This window comes from Hypanus sabinus, chromosome 21 (genome assembly GCF_030144855.1).
Source record: "Hypanus sabinus isolate sHypSab1 chromosome 21, sHypSab1.hap1, whole genome shotgun sequence".
NCBI classification, from domain to species: domain Eukaryota; kingdom Metazoa; phylum Chordata; class Chondrichthyes; order Myliobatiformes; family Dasyatidae; genus Hypanus; species Hypanus sabinus.
In genome coordinates this window covers 42,071,608-42,088,171 of record NC_082726.1, presented here as the reverse complement: position 1 = coordinate 42,088,171, position 16,564 = coordinate 42,071,608, and the positions used below count along the sequence as shown (strand labels likewise).

Genomic DNA, 16,564 nt, shown 5'->3' with positions numbered 1-16,564 from the left:
GTTAAGTAAAAGGCTATTACAAAAATCTAAAAAAGATGGTGGTTTAGCTTTACCTAACTTTAGATTTTACTATTGGGCGAATAATATTCGTAACTTAATATATTGGAAATTAGATTTGGATTCACCATTGTGCCCACAGTGGGTAAATTTAGAATGCAATGATGCACAGGGATATTCTTTATTCTCCGTTCTGGGTTCTTCTCTTCCTGCTGATTTAGTTAAATTCAATAAACAGATATCCAACCCTATTGTCAAACATACATTCCGAATTTGGTTTCAATTTCGTAAGTTTTTTACTCTGAAAAACTTTGTTCTTGATAACCCTATCTTACTTAACTTCTTTTTCAAACCTTCTTTGACAGATCAAGCTTTTAGCATATGGAAAAGGAAAGGTATAAAATGTTTTCGTGATCTTTTTTTTGAAGGTAGTTTGATGTCTTTCGACCAACTTTCCAACAAATTTAAGTTACCTAAATCTAATTTTTTTAGATATCTACAAATCAGAAATTTTTTACATAAAATTCTACCATCCTTCCCCAATTCAACTTTGATAGATTTTTCAGATTTGATTTTTACCTTAAATCCTTGTCAGAAGGGATTAGTGGCTTTTATTTATAATATGATTATGAAGATACAACCAGAAATATCAGGTAGAATTAAACAAGAATGGGAAAAAGAACTTCAATATAATATATCAATAGAAAAATGGGAAAAATTTTTACAAATGGTTAATTCTTCTTCTATATGTGCTAAATATGCTTTAATACAATTTAAAGTTGTACATAGATCTCATATGTCTAAAGATAAGCTTGCTCGATTCTATTCTCATATTAACCCTCAATGTGACAGATGTCATTCAGATGTGGCTTCATTGACCCACATGTTTTGGTCATGTCCCACCTTATATAACTATTGGAAGGACATATTTGCTACCATTTCCTCAATTTGGAATATCGATTTACAACCTCAGTTTATTACTGCAATTTTTGGTATACCAAATGAGGATGGTAATTGGTTTTCCCCTTCAATTAGACGAATGATTGCCTTTGTAACATTAATGGCCAGAAGGTCTATATTACAAAATTGGAAAGAAGTAAATCCTCCTACCACATTTCAGTGGTTCTCTCAAACTATTTCTTATCTGAGCTTAGAAAAAATTAGAAGCACTATTTTTGACTCATCAATTAAATTTGAAGAAACTTGGGGACCGTTCATTCGACACTTTCATATGAATTAATTTGGCCTCTTCCAGACCTTCTCTCTGTTTATTCTTGTTCTGGCTTGGAGTTCCGGAGTTTTTGACACTATCATATACATATAAACTGTTATTATTGCCCGTGTTAGTTTAGTTTAGGTTTTTTTTCATATATATTTTTTTCTCTTGTATCTTTAAAATTTTTTTTTTCTTCTTTTGATGATTATTCTTACTTTTTTTCACGTATAATTATTATAGGCTTGATTGATTAATGTACTATTTTTTATTGATATTTTAATAGGATATTGTTATCTTATTATTAATTCAATCTCAAGTCTAGTGCACTTATAACCTATTCATTATTATGCTATGTTTTTTTTATATATTAAATTCAATAAAAAGATTGAAAAAGAAAAGAAGGGCCTGTTCCTGTGCTGTACCTCCAATTAAATAAAAATAAGAAATATCCTTCCTAAACCGTGTGTACAAGCAAGCTCTGTTATGTAATGTTCCATTACTCTAAAGAACAATGTGAAGAATTTTGTACTGATGCTCTCTTGAGGATTAAGAAGGATGGTTCTCATAGAGATCACATTCATATATTCGGGGCCTTTCACTTTATATACTGGCAACAGATGAAAAACAGTCTGTCTGCTACACTTCAAAGGTTAGAAACTCAGGTCCCAGCAACCAGTGTGCTTATTGATCTATTAAACGTGTGAAATTCAGTTGTTGGTGCAAAGAAGATGATTTATTGATGCATTCTGCCTCACAGTCTCTTGTGGACAAGTTTCTGTGCTCAGAATGGAATTCAAAAATATATTCAATAATGCCAAATTATATTTGTGAAATTACTTTAATGCAAAATATCTCCATGTTCTTTAACAAACCTTATTTTAGACTGAGGAATATGAGGATATGTTTGGACAATCCCTGTTAGAAAGGTTACTGAAAAGGGAGGGTGAGGTGTGGGAAGATTCAGGCTCTAAGCATGTCTGAGACAGTGGAAGATATTGTTGCAGTTGTTCCTTTCTGCGCCTTGTGGCGCATCTGGAGGCAATCTTGCAATTTCTTTAGCATTTATCTATTTTTTACAAGGCTGAATTGCTAGCTCGACACTCAACTGAGCACAAATGGAAAGCGTGCAAGGAGCTGGCTGGATTCGAACATGGGATCACTTGCCTTGAAGCCCGGTGTGGATGCCACTACACCACCTGGCTAAAGATATGACCACCAATAATGGAGAAGAAAACAATTTGCTCATGTGGTCAAAATACCATTCAACCCTTCATCCTCACCTCAATAGCCATCGTCTCACCCCTGTGCATCAACATTGGTATGGTTACAGAATCATGGAGAAATACAGCACGGAAACAGGTGTTCAGCTCACTGCGTTTGAGACAACCATCAAACACGCTTCTACACAAATCTATTAATAATCCCATTTTTTATTCTCTCCACATTCTATGAACATTCAAAGTATATTTATTATCAAAGAATGTACAAAATTATACAACCTTGAGATTTGTTTGTTTATAGGGAGCCACAAATCAAGAAACCTGAAAGAAGTCAATAAAAGAAAAATAAATAAATAACAGACCAACACCCGATGTGCAAGAGAAAGGAAAAAGACAACTCAAATCATGCAAACAATTGAAGCAAACAACAACATTCCAAAAAAAAAATTGAGTCCTCAGATGCGATCCCTGGAGCAGCCCAGAGTAGGCCCAAAGCCTCACTTATCAGTTCATCATATTAGCAAGCACAGACAACAATAACCGGGGCAGCCTTCATAGCCTCACTGCCATGGAGAGAGGAGTGACCATTGCAGAGAGTGAGCAAAATGAGCTCTCAGCTCCGATATGGGCCGACGTTTAAACTGTCTAAACAGCGTATTGTGCCTCCCACAACCAGCTCATCTTTGGAATGTAGGAGAAATGCGATCACAGGATGAACATGACAACTCAACACGAACAGCACCAGAGATCAGGACTGAACCTAGGTCTCTGACTCTGAAAAGCATCAGCTCAATTAGCTGTGCCACAGTGTTACTGCTCCATTAAGTCAAGAAGCTTTTTTCAAACGACAAGCAGATCCAGTTGGCCAAACCTAATGCTATTTAACTGCCAAATTTCACAGAGCTGTGAGTTTCTCTGAGTACTGTTCATATTTTTCTTAAAAATCTCTTAAATAGATTTTTTTCTTATTTCATGAGAATAACTTATAGATCTGTGCAGTCTGAGCAATTCTGCCTCTTTCACATTTCTATTGCTTTGTAATGCGACAATTGTGGTATTTGTGCTTTTATGTCTCCATGACTACATTGGTGAAATCAAATATCTATTAAACACCACAAGCAGACAGAGAACCCCTTCCCCTGAGGCACTTTACAATTGTAAAGTTTTAAGCGTATTGCTCTCTAAGGTTAGATTATTAAGGTTTATAACTTTTGTTATATATAAAGCAGTTTAGCTTCAGTTTCTATAAAGCATCTTGCCAGAGCTTGTCCATTGAATTTTGGATTGAAGTACATTTAACAGCAACACTGGCAGATATTGATAAGGATCTTTTCTAAAATTAAACATCTTGATAGTTATGGGAAGCTGATTAACTATTGACAAAAGAGCTTGCCTATGCTTCCATTTCTATAAATTAACTTATAGTAATCGGTGTTGAAGTTTTCATTAATTCGGGACATCACAAGGGCATTGTTAACCTGTTTACTTATATCCACTGTTAATTCCAAATGACATCTCTTAGCCTCCATTCCTCACATCTCAGACATTGAAGATGTTTTCCACTTCTGGGGTTTCTATCTCCCCTCTTCCTACTCTGCCCTAACAAGGGTTTCAATCTGACACTCATACTTCTAGCTCAGATAAGGGAAGAAGATGAAGGCAGCAGGATGGGAGAAAATAAAATACTGTATATTGCATTCAGATATCGGTAAATTATGATAAAAATTGAAGAAAAAAGCCTTGGGGTGCTTGTGGCTCTGGAACCAAAATGAGATAAGATGACCCTTAAAGGAATATTACAGAAGAGTGATGGAATTCAGAATACTGAGGTGGAGATGCAAAATGCAAGACAGCTGGATGTTTTGAAAGTATATGGGAAATTTTCAAAAGTAACATATTAAAGATGATTCAAAAGGAGCTGGCATTAGGAAGCTGGTATATACTTAGTTATCAGAGGCTTTTTCTAGAGCGGATCTTTTAACTGTCCCGAGCCTGATGTGACCCACAAAAGTCTTGGTCCAGCTTTCTCTTTCACCTATGTTTAAAGTTTTCTGATGACTCTGCCATAGATGGATGCATCAGCAAGGGAGGTGAGGCTGAGTACAGGGCTATGGTGGGAAACTTTGATACATGGTGCGAGCAGAATCATCTGCAGCTTAATGTGAAAAAGACTAAGGAGCTGGTGGTGGACCTGAGGAGGGCTAAGGCACCGGTGACTCCTGTTTCCATCCAAGGGGTCAGTGTGGACATGGTGGAGGATTACAAATTCCTGGGGATACGAATTGACAATAAACTGGACTGGTCAAAGAACACTGAGGCTGTCTACAAGAAGGGGCAGAGCCGTCTCTATTTCCTGAGGAGACTGAGGTCCTTTAACATCTGCCGGATGATGCTGAGGATGTTCTACGAGTCTGTGGTGGCCAGTGCTATCATGTTTGCTGTTGTGTGCTGGGGCAGCAGGCTGAGGGTAGCAGACACCAACAGAATCAACAAACTTATTCATAAGGCCAGTGATGTTGTGGGGGTGGAACTGGACTCTCTGACGGTGGTGTCTGAAAAGAGGATGCTGTCCTAAGTTGCATACCATCTTGGACAATGACTCCCATCCACTCCATAATGTACTGGTTAGGCACAGGAGTACATTCAGCCAGAGACTCATTCCACCGAGATGTAACACTGAGTGTCATAGGAAGTCATTCCTGCCTGTGGCCATCAAACTTTACAACTCCTCTCTCAGAGTGTCAGACACCCCGAGCCAATAGGCTGGTCCTGTGCTTATTTCCACTTGGCATAATTAACATTATTATTTAATATTTATGGTTTTATATTGCTGTATTCCTTCACTATTCTTGGTGCGGCTGTAAGGAAACCCAATTTCCCTCGGGATCAATAAAGTATGTCTGTCTGTCTGTCTGTCTGTCTGTCTGTCTGTAAATGAACTGCTATCTATCATAGATTCATAAAAGCCTATGAGCACAGAAGAACACCAATCAGCCCAATGTGCTCTCTGTAGTGTGAATTTAGCCTCTAGCATCCTTTCATGTAGTGAGTTGTGGACCCCCGAGCTCTCTGGGTGATTAAGTTTTCCTCCCTCTTCTCCTCCTACCAATGATCATAAATCCAGGGTCCTGGCCTTTGACTCTAGCGTGAATGAAAACAGAACCTAGAGTCACAGAGAGATGCAGCCAGGAAAAACCCATCACTCACATCAGCTATTAACTACCCATTTGCTCTAATCATGCATTAATTCCATTTTGATTCTCCTTAACTCTCTCAAAATTTGACAAATCACTTACACATTTGGACAACTTTACAGTGATCAAATGACCCTATCCTGATGAAGGGTCTTGGCCCAAAATGTCCACTGTTCATCTCCCTCCGTAGATAAGTTCCTCCTGCATTTTGTTTGCATTGTGATCAACTAATGTGTGTTTAGAATGTGCAAGGAAACTAAAAAAAATGGATCACAGGAAAGTCACAAGGTCATAAGGAGAACATGAAAACTCTGTGCAGATAGCTTTCAAGGTCAGGATTGAACCTTCGTCTCTGGTGCTGAAGGCAGCCTCTGGAAAATTCTCAAAGGGTCTGTGGACCACACCACCGTTCTGCTCTTGCTATTTACTTCAGTTGGGACCCTCATAACCTTAGACCTTATTCACCTTATTCACACGTCAGGCTCTTCTGTTCCCGCTCCTCAGAAAATCCCTTCAATCTCTTTGATTTCTCCCAAAAGCTAGAGGCAACATTTTTGTAAGTCACCTCTGTGCCCTCTTTAGTACAATCACATCTTTCCTGTAATTTTTTGATCGAACTGAATGCCAAACTCAGAATTATCCTGCCACAACTGGATTTTATTAGACCTATCAGCTACCAGTCCTTGTCCTGTCCCTCCCTTACACTAGCAATCTTCCCTCTTCACTCCAGTCCTGATACTGAGTCTCAACCCAAAACACCGATATACACCTCTTGCCTCCACAGATGCTGATTGATTCATTGCTTTCTCTCAGGGTTCTGTTTTTGTTAAAAATTCCAGCATCTGCAGTCTCTTTTGTCTTCAAGAGTGAGCTAACCAGAGGTGTATCCAGTCTATCCTTCTTGCTTTATATTCTATGCATCAATAATGAAAAAGCAACATACTTGTTTTCCTTTTTGAACACCTTATCTATGTATGCTGCTATCTATAATGAATTGTAGACACACAATAAATATTTTCTTTTGTGTCTCCATTTAATGTATCATCCTTAACTCGGTGTTTCACCTCCTATTTCCATGGTCTGAATTTTATTGGCCTTTTTTCCCCACCCAGCTGATCAGACCACATATATCCTACTGGAGTTTCAAGCTTCACTGTCACAGGTCAATTTATATCCCCTATTTAAATTTAAATCTTAAATTCATACTAATGTAAATGCGACGTACCATATATAGAGTCCCATGAAACCCATTGCAAACAGCCTTGCATTTAGTAGGTCATCGATCAACGATTTCTGTTCCTTCCTATCAAAGTTTACCCTCTTATTTGAATTCCACGGGCTTTTAACAATTTGGCTTTCCTGCCACATCAGATCTTGTCAAATGAAAGCCTTGTTAAAAATCCATGCAGCCAGCATCAAGTGTAACTGTCCTCTTCAATCCTTCTTCTTACCTCCTCAAAAATTTCATACAATTGCACTTATACAAGTCCTTGATTAAGCTTAGCTTTTCAAAATGATGTTTTACATTGTCTTTTAAAAGTACCTGGCATGTAATTACTCAGTTAACCCTCCATGCATTTTGAAACCATATTGCAATAACAGTCTTGCTAGGGAGAATTCAGATCATTCCAACCTGTAGTCCTTGCAGCCAGTCCTACTACTCAGTCTCTGGGTTAAAATGTAACTTAACATTGAGCTGATCACAAAAAAAAAATACAGTAAACATTTCATCCACTCTTCATTGGATAGAAAAAGATTTACATGACATCCATAAAGATCATGGGATCCAAATATTTATTCTCAAAGAAGTGCTTTAAAAACTGGGGACTGCAGATACCTTGGGTAAGATTAAACATTTATTTGGCATTGTCCTTACCAAATTCTGTTGTGCATTGAAGCCCTGCATGGAACCTGAAACAGGTTTTGATGGGAAGCTTGAATTTTATTTTAAAATTTGTTAAAAGGCTCAAACTCCATCTGGGCCACCACAAGGGGATCTGCAGCATCCAGCTTCCTCCTGTCAGTGTCTTCCTTAACTTTCCTGCTGATGTTGTTGGCTCTCTCATCAAATCCAGTCACCCACCTCAACATTCTGTCCAATCCATTCATGACCATTCACTCTCACACTTTAATCCCACGTCTTCTCTTCACCTTCTTGACACATGGTCCTCTCGTCAATCTCACATCACACCGAGCCTGACCCTCATCCCCTTTATATGCTTGTGATGCTGCTGCAAAAAGGTTTTTTATGACACCTACACAGTGTTGGTGTGTGGCCAAGTGGTTAAGGCGTTGGCCTAGTGATCTGAAGGTCACTAGTTCAAGCCTCAGCTAAGGTAACGTGTTGTGTCCTTGTGCAAGGCACTTAACCACACTTTGCTCTGTGACGACACCAGTGCCAAGTTGTATCGGCCCTTCGCTTCCCTTGGATAACATCGGTGGTGTGGAGAGGGGAGACTTGCAGCATGGGCAACTGCCGGTCTCCCATCCAACCCTGCACCCTGGAAACTTTCCAAGGCACAAATCCATGGTCTCTCAAGACTAACAGATGCCTATATATGCATACACAGTATGTATTTGTGTATGAGACAGTAAACTCAACTTTAACCTTTCCACAATTTGCACTCACGAAGATTGAGGGGGAAGAGCCTACACAACATATACAACGGCCTCATGCTTTGTAACTTATCCTACCCCTTTTCGCAACAAGAATTTCCCTTTTGAGGGTCAAGGCAAGAGTCAGTGCAGACTATTTGACCCACAGGCATAGTCTGATCATGCCTACTTGAGATGCATCAAACCAAATTAACTTATAGCAATTGTCCCTAGAGGGGGTTTGTGATGCAGAGAATTTTACTTTCAACATATGACAGTTAAATAATGAGAGAATATTACCTTATCATCTGTGGAATAAATCAGTGTGTTTACTTATATTAGTATTATTATATTGAATAAATTTTGTTACATGCAATGCTCTCCCAATGTACTTGCCTGGTTCACTATTGTCTAGGTTTGTAGTTGGCATGCTGTTCTGTAGAAGCTCCTTTGTGTTTTTGCACTTTGTTTTGCTTGACATTTACATGGCTTTTGGAACATTTCACAGTTCACTTCATTCTTCACCACACACACTGCAGCTGTTCAAGGATAAGGTTTGCTCAGGCCGAAAGCTAGCAGCCCTGTCAGAAACACCTACCTCCTGTGTTTGTAGTTTTCCATCCTCTGCTTTTGAGAGGTTGTTCTCTGACCTCTACCATTTACTTACTTCCTCAACAGGAGATTGATGAATTCATTTTGCTTTCATAGCAAACATGGTCCTGCTTTCAGTAACTCACACAAGCAAGTCAAATAAATACAAGCGGTGTCATAATATGAATCCTAGTCCAACATTGTAATTTCACCTACTAACTTGAGGTTAGTTGTACCAAGTTTCAACCGAGCCGCAGTGTTATATATGTCAGAAATGAGCCCTTCAGCCCACTAATCCATACTGATCAGCAGACGGCCATTTACATTAATCCTACACACTTTCCATATAGTGTTAATCTTTGTTTCCATCAGACTGAGTGTTAGTTATGTAGGAACTGTCTCTCCACTCTAAACAATCTGATGGCCCTGGCTTGATGCTCTAAAAGTTGGTCAGTTCATGGATACTGTGGTTCCTTTTGTTTAATAGAGTCATAGAACACGACAGCACAGAAACAGGCCCTTTGCCTATTTAGTCTGTGCAAACTATTACTCAACTGAGTCCCATGACCTGCACCTAGACCAGGGGTCGGCATGCCGCAGCTCTTTCATCTCTGTGCTGCGGCTCCCCGTGGTTTGTTAGTTTTTGAAATGTAATTCGAAATTTGAAGATTACGGTGATCTTGTACAATCTAAATAAAACGTTGTGGAGACCCCATTTCCTGGCACATCTGAACCGGCTCACAATTAGCCACCGTTCCAGCTAAGGGAGATAGCCTGCGGGGATTTGTGAGTATGTGTCTTTTGGAGCATCCGCGCCCATGGAGACGGGCTGAGGGAGACTTTAAAGCAAGGCTGTTTAGTTCGAATAAAGTTATATTTGACTGCAGTGTCGTTATTTTAGCGCTGCGTGTAGCACACCGCTACAACGTGTTTTTTTATCGCTATTAATATACATCACCACTGCCAATGCCTGACACCCGCCAGTGCGCGCTTTCTTTTAATTCTTCGATCCAAGGTAGGCTAACTATGGAGTAACCTTCAACCCAACGTCTTTTTTTCGGAGTTCAAAATGTTTTTGTTGCATGCAGAAATGTAATTTCGTTTTCTCTGCAGGAGTTCATCAATTTCATAAATGCAACACATTATAGTTTGTTTATACATAGCATAAAGGCAAAAAAAACGTTGTATGCAGTGTTATTTCATTTTAAATGTCAAACGGGTTTCGTGGCTCCCAGTGTTTTCTTTTCTGTGGGAAATGGGTCCATGTTGGCTCTTTCAGTGGTAAACGTTGCCGACCCCTGACCTAGACCATAGTCAACCATAGTCCTCCCAAATTTTTCTTAACTGTTGAAATCAAACCCACATTCACTACTTCTTCTGACAGCTCATTCAAATCTCACTACCTCCGAGGGCAGAATTTCTCCCTCATGTTCCGCTTAAATATTTTGCTTTTCATCTTTAACTCCTGACCGCTAGTTCTAATCTCACACAATCTCAGTGGAATAAAGCTTGCTTGCATTTACCCTATCTATATACTCATAATTTTGTATACCTCTATCACTTCTTCCCTCATTCTTCAATGCTCTTGAGAATAAGTTCCTAAACTATTCAACTTATCCTTATAACTCAGGTAACACAAACAAGAGAAAATCTGCAGATGCTGGAAATGTGCACACACACACACACACACACACACACACACACCTCGCCAGGCAGCATCCATGGAAAACAGTAAACAGTCAATATTTCAGGCCAGATCTTTCATCAGTCTTAATGAAGGGGTTCAGCCTGAAACATTGACAGTACTCTTTTCCATAGATTCTCCCTGGCCTGCTGAGTTCCTCCAGCATTTTGTGTGTGTGCTTGGATTTCCAGGATCTGTAGATTTTCTCTTGTTTGTGAATATCCTAAGTGACTTCAACGAACAAGAAGGCAGTACTCCATCCCTCTGGCAATGTGTGGATAGCAAAGAGAGAGTAAGGAAAGGTAACTAAGTGTATTCCAACTCAACAACCCACAGTGGCAAGTCTCCCACAACCTAAGGAGCTGATGGTGGATGGAGAGTGCAGGAGGCTCCGTATTGTAAAAAGTACTGAGAATATGAACACCCAAGATTAGGGGATAACTCAGCAACGGGAGAGATGCAGTCAATACCTCACAGTAGGCCTTGACAAGCAGCTTTGACCCTATCCCACAGCGGCCTATTCAGCTCCTTCTTGCTGCCACTCCTGAATGACAAGAAGTCAGGAATGCCATAACCGAAAAATCAACTGTGAAGAACGTCATTCACAAATCCCAGATCAGAGAAGAGGAGGGTATATCCTGAGATACTACAATATGGTAATTTTCCAGAAAGGAGACAACTGAGTGTGGGAATTACAGAGAAGTCTCCCACCATTTACTATGGGGAACATTACTGCCAGCATGCATCTGAAGTGATTCCACTGATCAGCTCCTTTGCGAATCGCACTATAGATTCTATTTACCTCAGGGCACAATTGAGTCTTGGGATCTCTCTAACATCTTCAACTCCATCAGCTGGGAGGTACAGACCCCTGAAATCCTACACCATTAGGTTCAAGAGCAGCTACTTCCTGTTAACCATTCTGTTCCAGAACAGGCAAGAAAACTCTAATGACTACATGCTAGCAACACTACGAACACTTTGATCATTTTGCACTAAAGTTGTGTTCTTTCATGTGAAATTTGTTTATTCCCTGTTTTTTCTTATGAACATGGCTTATATGATGCTACATGCCTGTAATGCTGTTGCAGGTAGGTTTTTCATTGCACCGGTGCATATGATAATAAACTTTGATTGGAAACCTCTGGCGCAGGACCACAGGAAATGGAGAGGGAGCATTCAAAGTGACGTGGAGGAACTTGAGACCATGTAACAGGAGCACACAGCTTGTGTGAGCTGCAGAAGGGACGTAATACCTCAAAACGATCCATAAGCCCACCCCATCAGGCACTTCCTGCTCTATTACGCAGGAGATCTGTCGTGCCCTCATTAGCCTCATCAGTCCCAGTTCCAAGGGACTGCCGAAAGTGAAGAGCTAAAATTGAATGCCTGTCATCTTCCTCAACAAAAACAATATTCAAGAAACTGAAAAATATTTAAGATTTTATAACCCAAATTAAAACTTAATTAAAGAACTTATTAGCACAACAACACAATTAAAAACAAATAAATAGATATTAATCAACTCAACCAAATCAAATCAAATGAAAATTAACATGCACTTATATTGTAGAGTAGCTTCTTCTCACTGAAGCCAGTGGATATGCCAGAATTGGGCGCATACTGTATGTGGTTTAGGATTTCCCATCTAAATCTAATTTTCCCTTATTAGATTTCTCAACCTTACTAAACCTGAACCATTTTCTTTATCTAATGCCAGTGTACACGCTGTATATTTCCAGTTTGGAATTTAATCTGAGGAAACCACACATTCCACAGGTAAGACGTACAAACTCCTAGAAGAGGATGCTGGGATTGATGCCCCAAGTTGTGATGTCATTGCGCTAACTGCTGTGTTACCATGGCCCCCCTAAGCATACATTCATAGAGTCACAAAACAGTACAGCACTGAAACAGGATCTTCAGCCCATCTAGCCCATGCCAACACCATTGAAACTGCCTACTCCCATCGACCTGAATATACAAGAATAGCATGATCAGGTGTATTAATGTGTGGCTGAGAAACTGGTGTAGGGGGCAGGGCCTCAGATTCCTGGATCACTGGGGCCTCTTCTGGGGGAGGTACGACCTGTACAAAAAGGACAGGGTTACACCTGAACCCAAAGGGGTCCAATATCCTAGTGGGCACATTTAATAGAGCTGTTAAGGAGGGTTTAAACTAATTTGGCGGGGGGGGGGGGTGGGAACAGGAGTGATAGGGCTGAGGAAGGGGAAAACAGAAATAAATCAAAGATAGTGTGCAATAGAGATGATAGAAAGAATAGGCAGGTATGATACTTAATCAAAGCCAGTGGCATGAGTTACAGGGCAATAGAGGCGTGGTGCAGTTAAAACAGAAAGCAACAAATACTGGAGTGTTGTATTTGAATGCATGCAGTATGAGGAATAAAATGGACAATTTTGCAATTCAGCTACAGATTGGCAAATATGATGTTGTGGCCATCTCTGGAACTTGGCTAAAGGATGTCTGCCATTGGGAGATGAACGCCCAAGGATACATGGTATATTGGAAAGATAGGTTAGTAGGCAGAGGGGGTGGTGTGGCTCTGTGTATAAGAAATAATATTAAATCATTGAAAGAGATGATATAGGATTGGAAGGTGTAGAGTCTCTATGGGTTGAGTGAAGAAATGGCAAGGGTAAAAGGACCCTAGTGGCCTCCAAACAGCAGCCAGGATAGGGATTGCAAATTACAGCAGGAGGTAGAAAAGGCATGTCAGAAAGGCAAAGTCATGATAATCATCGGGGATTTTAACATGAAAGTGGCTTGGGAAAACCAGGTCAGTACTGGACCTCAAGGGAGAGAATACGTAGAATGTCGAAGGGATGGCTTTTTAGAAAAGCTTGTTGTTGAGCCCACTGGGGGCTCAACTGTGCTGAACTGAGTGTTATCCAATAATCCGGAAATGATAAGAGAGCTGAAGGTTAAGGAACCTTTAGGGAACAATAATCACAATATGATCAAGTTCACATTGAAATTTGAGAGGGAAAAAATAAAATCCAATGTGTCAGTATTTCAGTGGAATAAAAGAAATTACAATGGCATGAGAGAGGAACTGGCCGAAGTTGACTGGAAAGGGGCATCTGCAGGAAAGGCAGCCGAGCAGCAATGACTGGAGTTTCTGCAAAAAATAAGGGAAGTGCAAGACAGATATATTCCAACTAAGAAGACATTTTCAAAACGAAGAAGAACACTACCATGGCTGACAAGTGAAGTCAGAGCCAAAGTAAAAGCAAAAGAGAGGGCATACCCTCAGCAACAAAAAAAAAAGTGAATAAAGGGTAAAAGAGAGTCGAGGGTAGATATAGGATCAATACAAAATGATGCTAGAGATATTGTAATGAGAGATGCAGAGATGGACGAGGAACTGAATGCGTATTTTGCTTCAGTTTTCACAGTGGAAGACATCTGCAGTATACTGGACATTCAGGTGTGTCAGGGAAGTGAAGTTTGTGCAGTGAAAATTACAACTGAGAAGGTGCTCTGGAAGTTTGATGGTTTAAGGGTGGATAAATTTCCTGGACCTAATGGAATGTACCCTCAGGTTCTGAAGGAAGTAGCTGGAGAGATTGCGGAGGCATTACCGATGATCTTTTAAGAATCAATGTTACTCTGCTATTTAAGAAGGGTGGGATGCAGCAGAAAGGAAACTATAGACCTGTTAGCCTGACATCAGTGGCTGGGAAGTTGTCGGAATCGATTGTTAGGGAGGAGATTACAGAGTACCTGGAGGCACATGACAAGGTAGGCCAAACCCAGCATGGTTTCCTGAAAGGAAAATCCTGCCTGACAAACCTACTGCAATTTTTTCAGGAAATTACAAGCAGGGTAGACAAAGGAGATGTAGTAGATGTAGTGTAATTGGACTTTCAGAAGGCCTTTGACAAAGTATAACACAAGATAAAAGCCCATGGAATTACAGGGAAGTTACTAGTGTGGGTGGGGCATTGGCTGGTCAGCAGGAAATGGAGAGTGGGAATAAGGGGATCCTATTCTGGCTGGCTGCCTGTTACCAGTGGAGTTCCACAGGGGTCGTGTTGGGACCGCTGCTTTTTATGATGTATGTCAATGATTTGGACTATGGTATTAATGGATTTGTGGCTAAATTTGCCAATGATACAAAGATAGATGGTGGAGCAGGTAGTGTTGAGGAAATAGAAAGCCTGTAGAAAGACTTAAATAGTTTAGGGGAATGGGCAAAGAAGTGGCAAATGAAATACAATGTTAGGAAGTGTATGGTCATCTACTTTGATGGAAGAAATAAACAGGCAGACTATTATTTAGATGGGGAGAGAATTCAAAATGCAGAGATGCAGAGGGGCTTGGGAGTCCTTGTGCAAGATACCCTAAAGGTTAACCTTCAGATTGAGTCACTTGTGAAGAAACCGAATGTAATGTTGCCATTCATTTCTAGAGGTATAGAATATAAGAGAAGGGATGTGATGTTGAGGTTCTATAAGGCACTCGTGAGGCCACATTTGGAGTACTGTGTGCAGTTTTAGCCTCCTTATTTTAGAAAGGATATACTGACATTGTAGAGGTTTCAGAGAAGATTCACAAAAATTATTCCAGAAATGAAAGGGTTACCATATGAGGGCATCAAAGGGTGAAAGCAGGGGAGTGAGGATGACTGAATGAGTTGGATCAGCCCATGATTGATTTGTGCAGCAGACTCAATGGGCCGAATGGCCTACTTTTGCTTCTATTTCGTATGGTCTCATGGTCTTATGACCTGCACTGGGCATTTAGTCCTCCACACCCCTACCATCCATGCGCTGATCCATACTTTGCTTAAATGTTGAAATCGAGCTCGCATGCACCACTTGTGCTGGCACCTCATTCCATGCTCTCAGAACCCTCTGAGTGAAAATGTTTCCCATTATGTCCCCCTTAAATTTTTCACCTTTCACCCTTAACACATGACCTCTGGTTGTAGTCGCTCCCAACCTCTGTGGAAAAAGTCTGCTTGCATTAACTATATCAATACTCTTCATAATTTTGTTTACCTCTGTCAAATCTCCTCTCAATGTTCTACCTATTCAAGTCCAAACCTATTCAATCTTTCCTTATAACTCAGATCCTCCAGACCCAGCAACATCAACGAAAATTTTCGCTGTACTCTCTCAACGTTATTGGCATTTCCTGTAGGCAGGTGACCAAAACTGCACACAATACTCCAAATTAGTCCTCATCAAAATCTTAGACAGTTTTAATATTACATCCCATCTTCTGTACTCAATACTTTGATTTAGGAAGGCCAATCTGGCAAAAGCTTTCTTTATGACCCTATCTTCCTGTGACACCACTTTCAATGAATTATATGTTCCCAGATCTCTTTGTTCTACCACACTCCTCGGTTCACTGTTTAAGACTAAGTTGGTCTTGGTCTGACAATCCTGCCTGACAAACCTACTGCAATTTTTTGAGTGCCTCTTGAGTGCAAGTGCCTCTTGGTCCTACTGAAACCTTGCATTGAAATACTCACAGCTCAGGACATTAGTTGCACCATGCTCAACCTTTCGGTTCCTGAATTTGTCTGAGGTCTTAACATCTGTCTTCACAACTTCTCTACTAACTGTTCTGCCACTCTGGTTCCCATCCCCCTGCAACTTTAGTTTAAATCCCCTTCCAATTCAGGTACAAATTGTCTCTTCTGTACAGGTCCTACCTTCCATGGAAGAGAGACCAATAATTCAAAAATCTTATGCCCTCCCTCCTACACCAACTTAGTTACACGTTAAACTGTATAATCTTCCTATTTCTGTCCTCACTAGCACTCAGCACAAGTGACAATCCTGTGATCACAATCTAGAAGTCCTGCCCTTTAACTTAGCAACTAACTCCCTGAACTCTCTTTGCAGAACCTTGTCACTCTTCCTACCCATGTCATCAGTACCTATATGGACAATGACCTCTGGCTGTTCACCCTCCCACTAATGAATGCTGAGGACTCGATCCGAGATGTCCCAGACCCTGGCACCTGGGAGGCAACATACCATCCGGGAACTCATTCTCACCCACAGAACCTTTATTCTGTTCCCCTAA

General features: G+C 40.4%; 1 protein-coding gene across 6 annotated transcripts in view; it reads right to left on the bottom strand.

Annotated features, from left to right (window-relative positions):
• The window catches only part of LOC132378989 (glutamate receptor ionotropic, delta-1-like), an 891,690-nt gene that overhangs the window by 401,932 nt on the left and 473,194 nt on the right, over nt 1-16,564 (bottom strand). Inside the window, exon 1 of one of the 6 annotated variants that reach the window (XM_059946412.1) lies at nt 7,171-7,192. The exons of the other annotated variants lie outside the window; for them this stretch is intronic. Within the exon in view, the coding sequence (XP_059802395.1) occupies nt 7,171-7,177 (7 nt within the window). The 5' untranslated portion in view covers nt 7,178-7,192. Of the gene's footprint in view, nt 1-7,170; nt 7,193-16,564 lie in introns of those variants that run through there. 6 annotated transcript variants of the gene reach the window in all.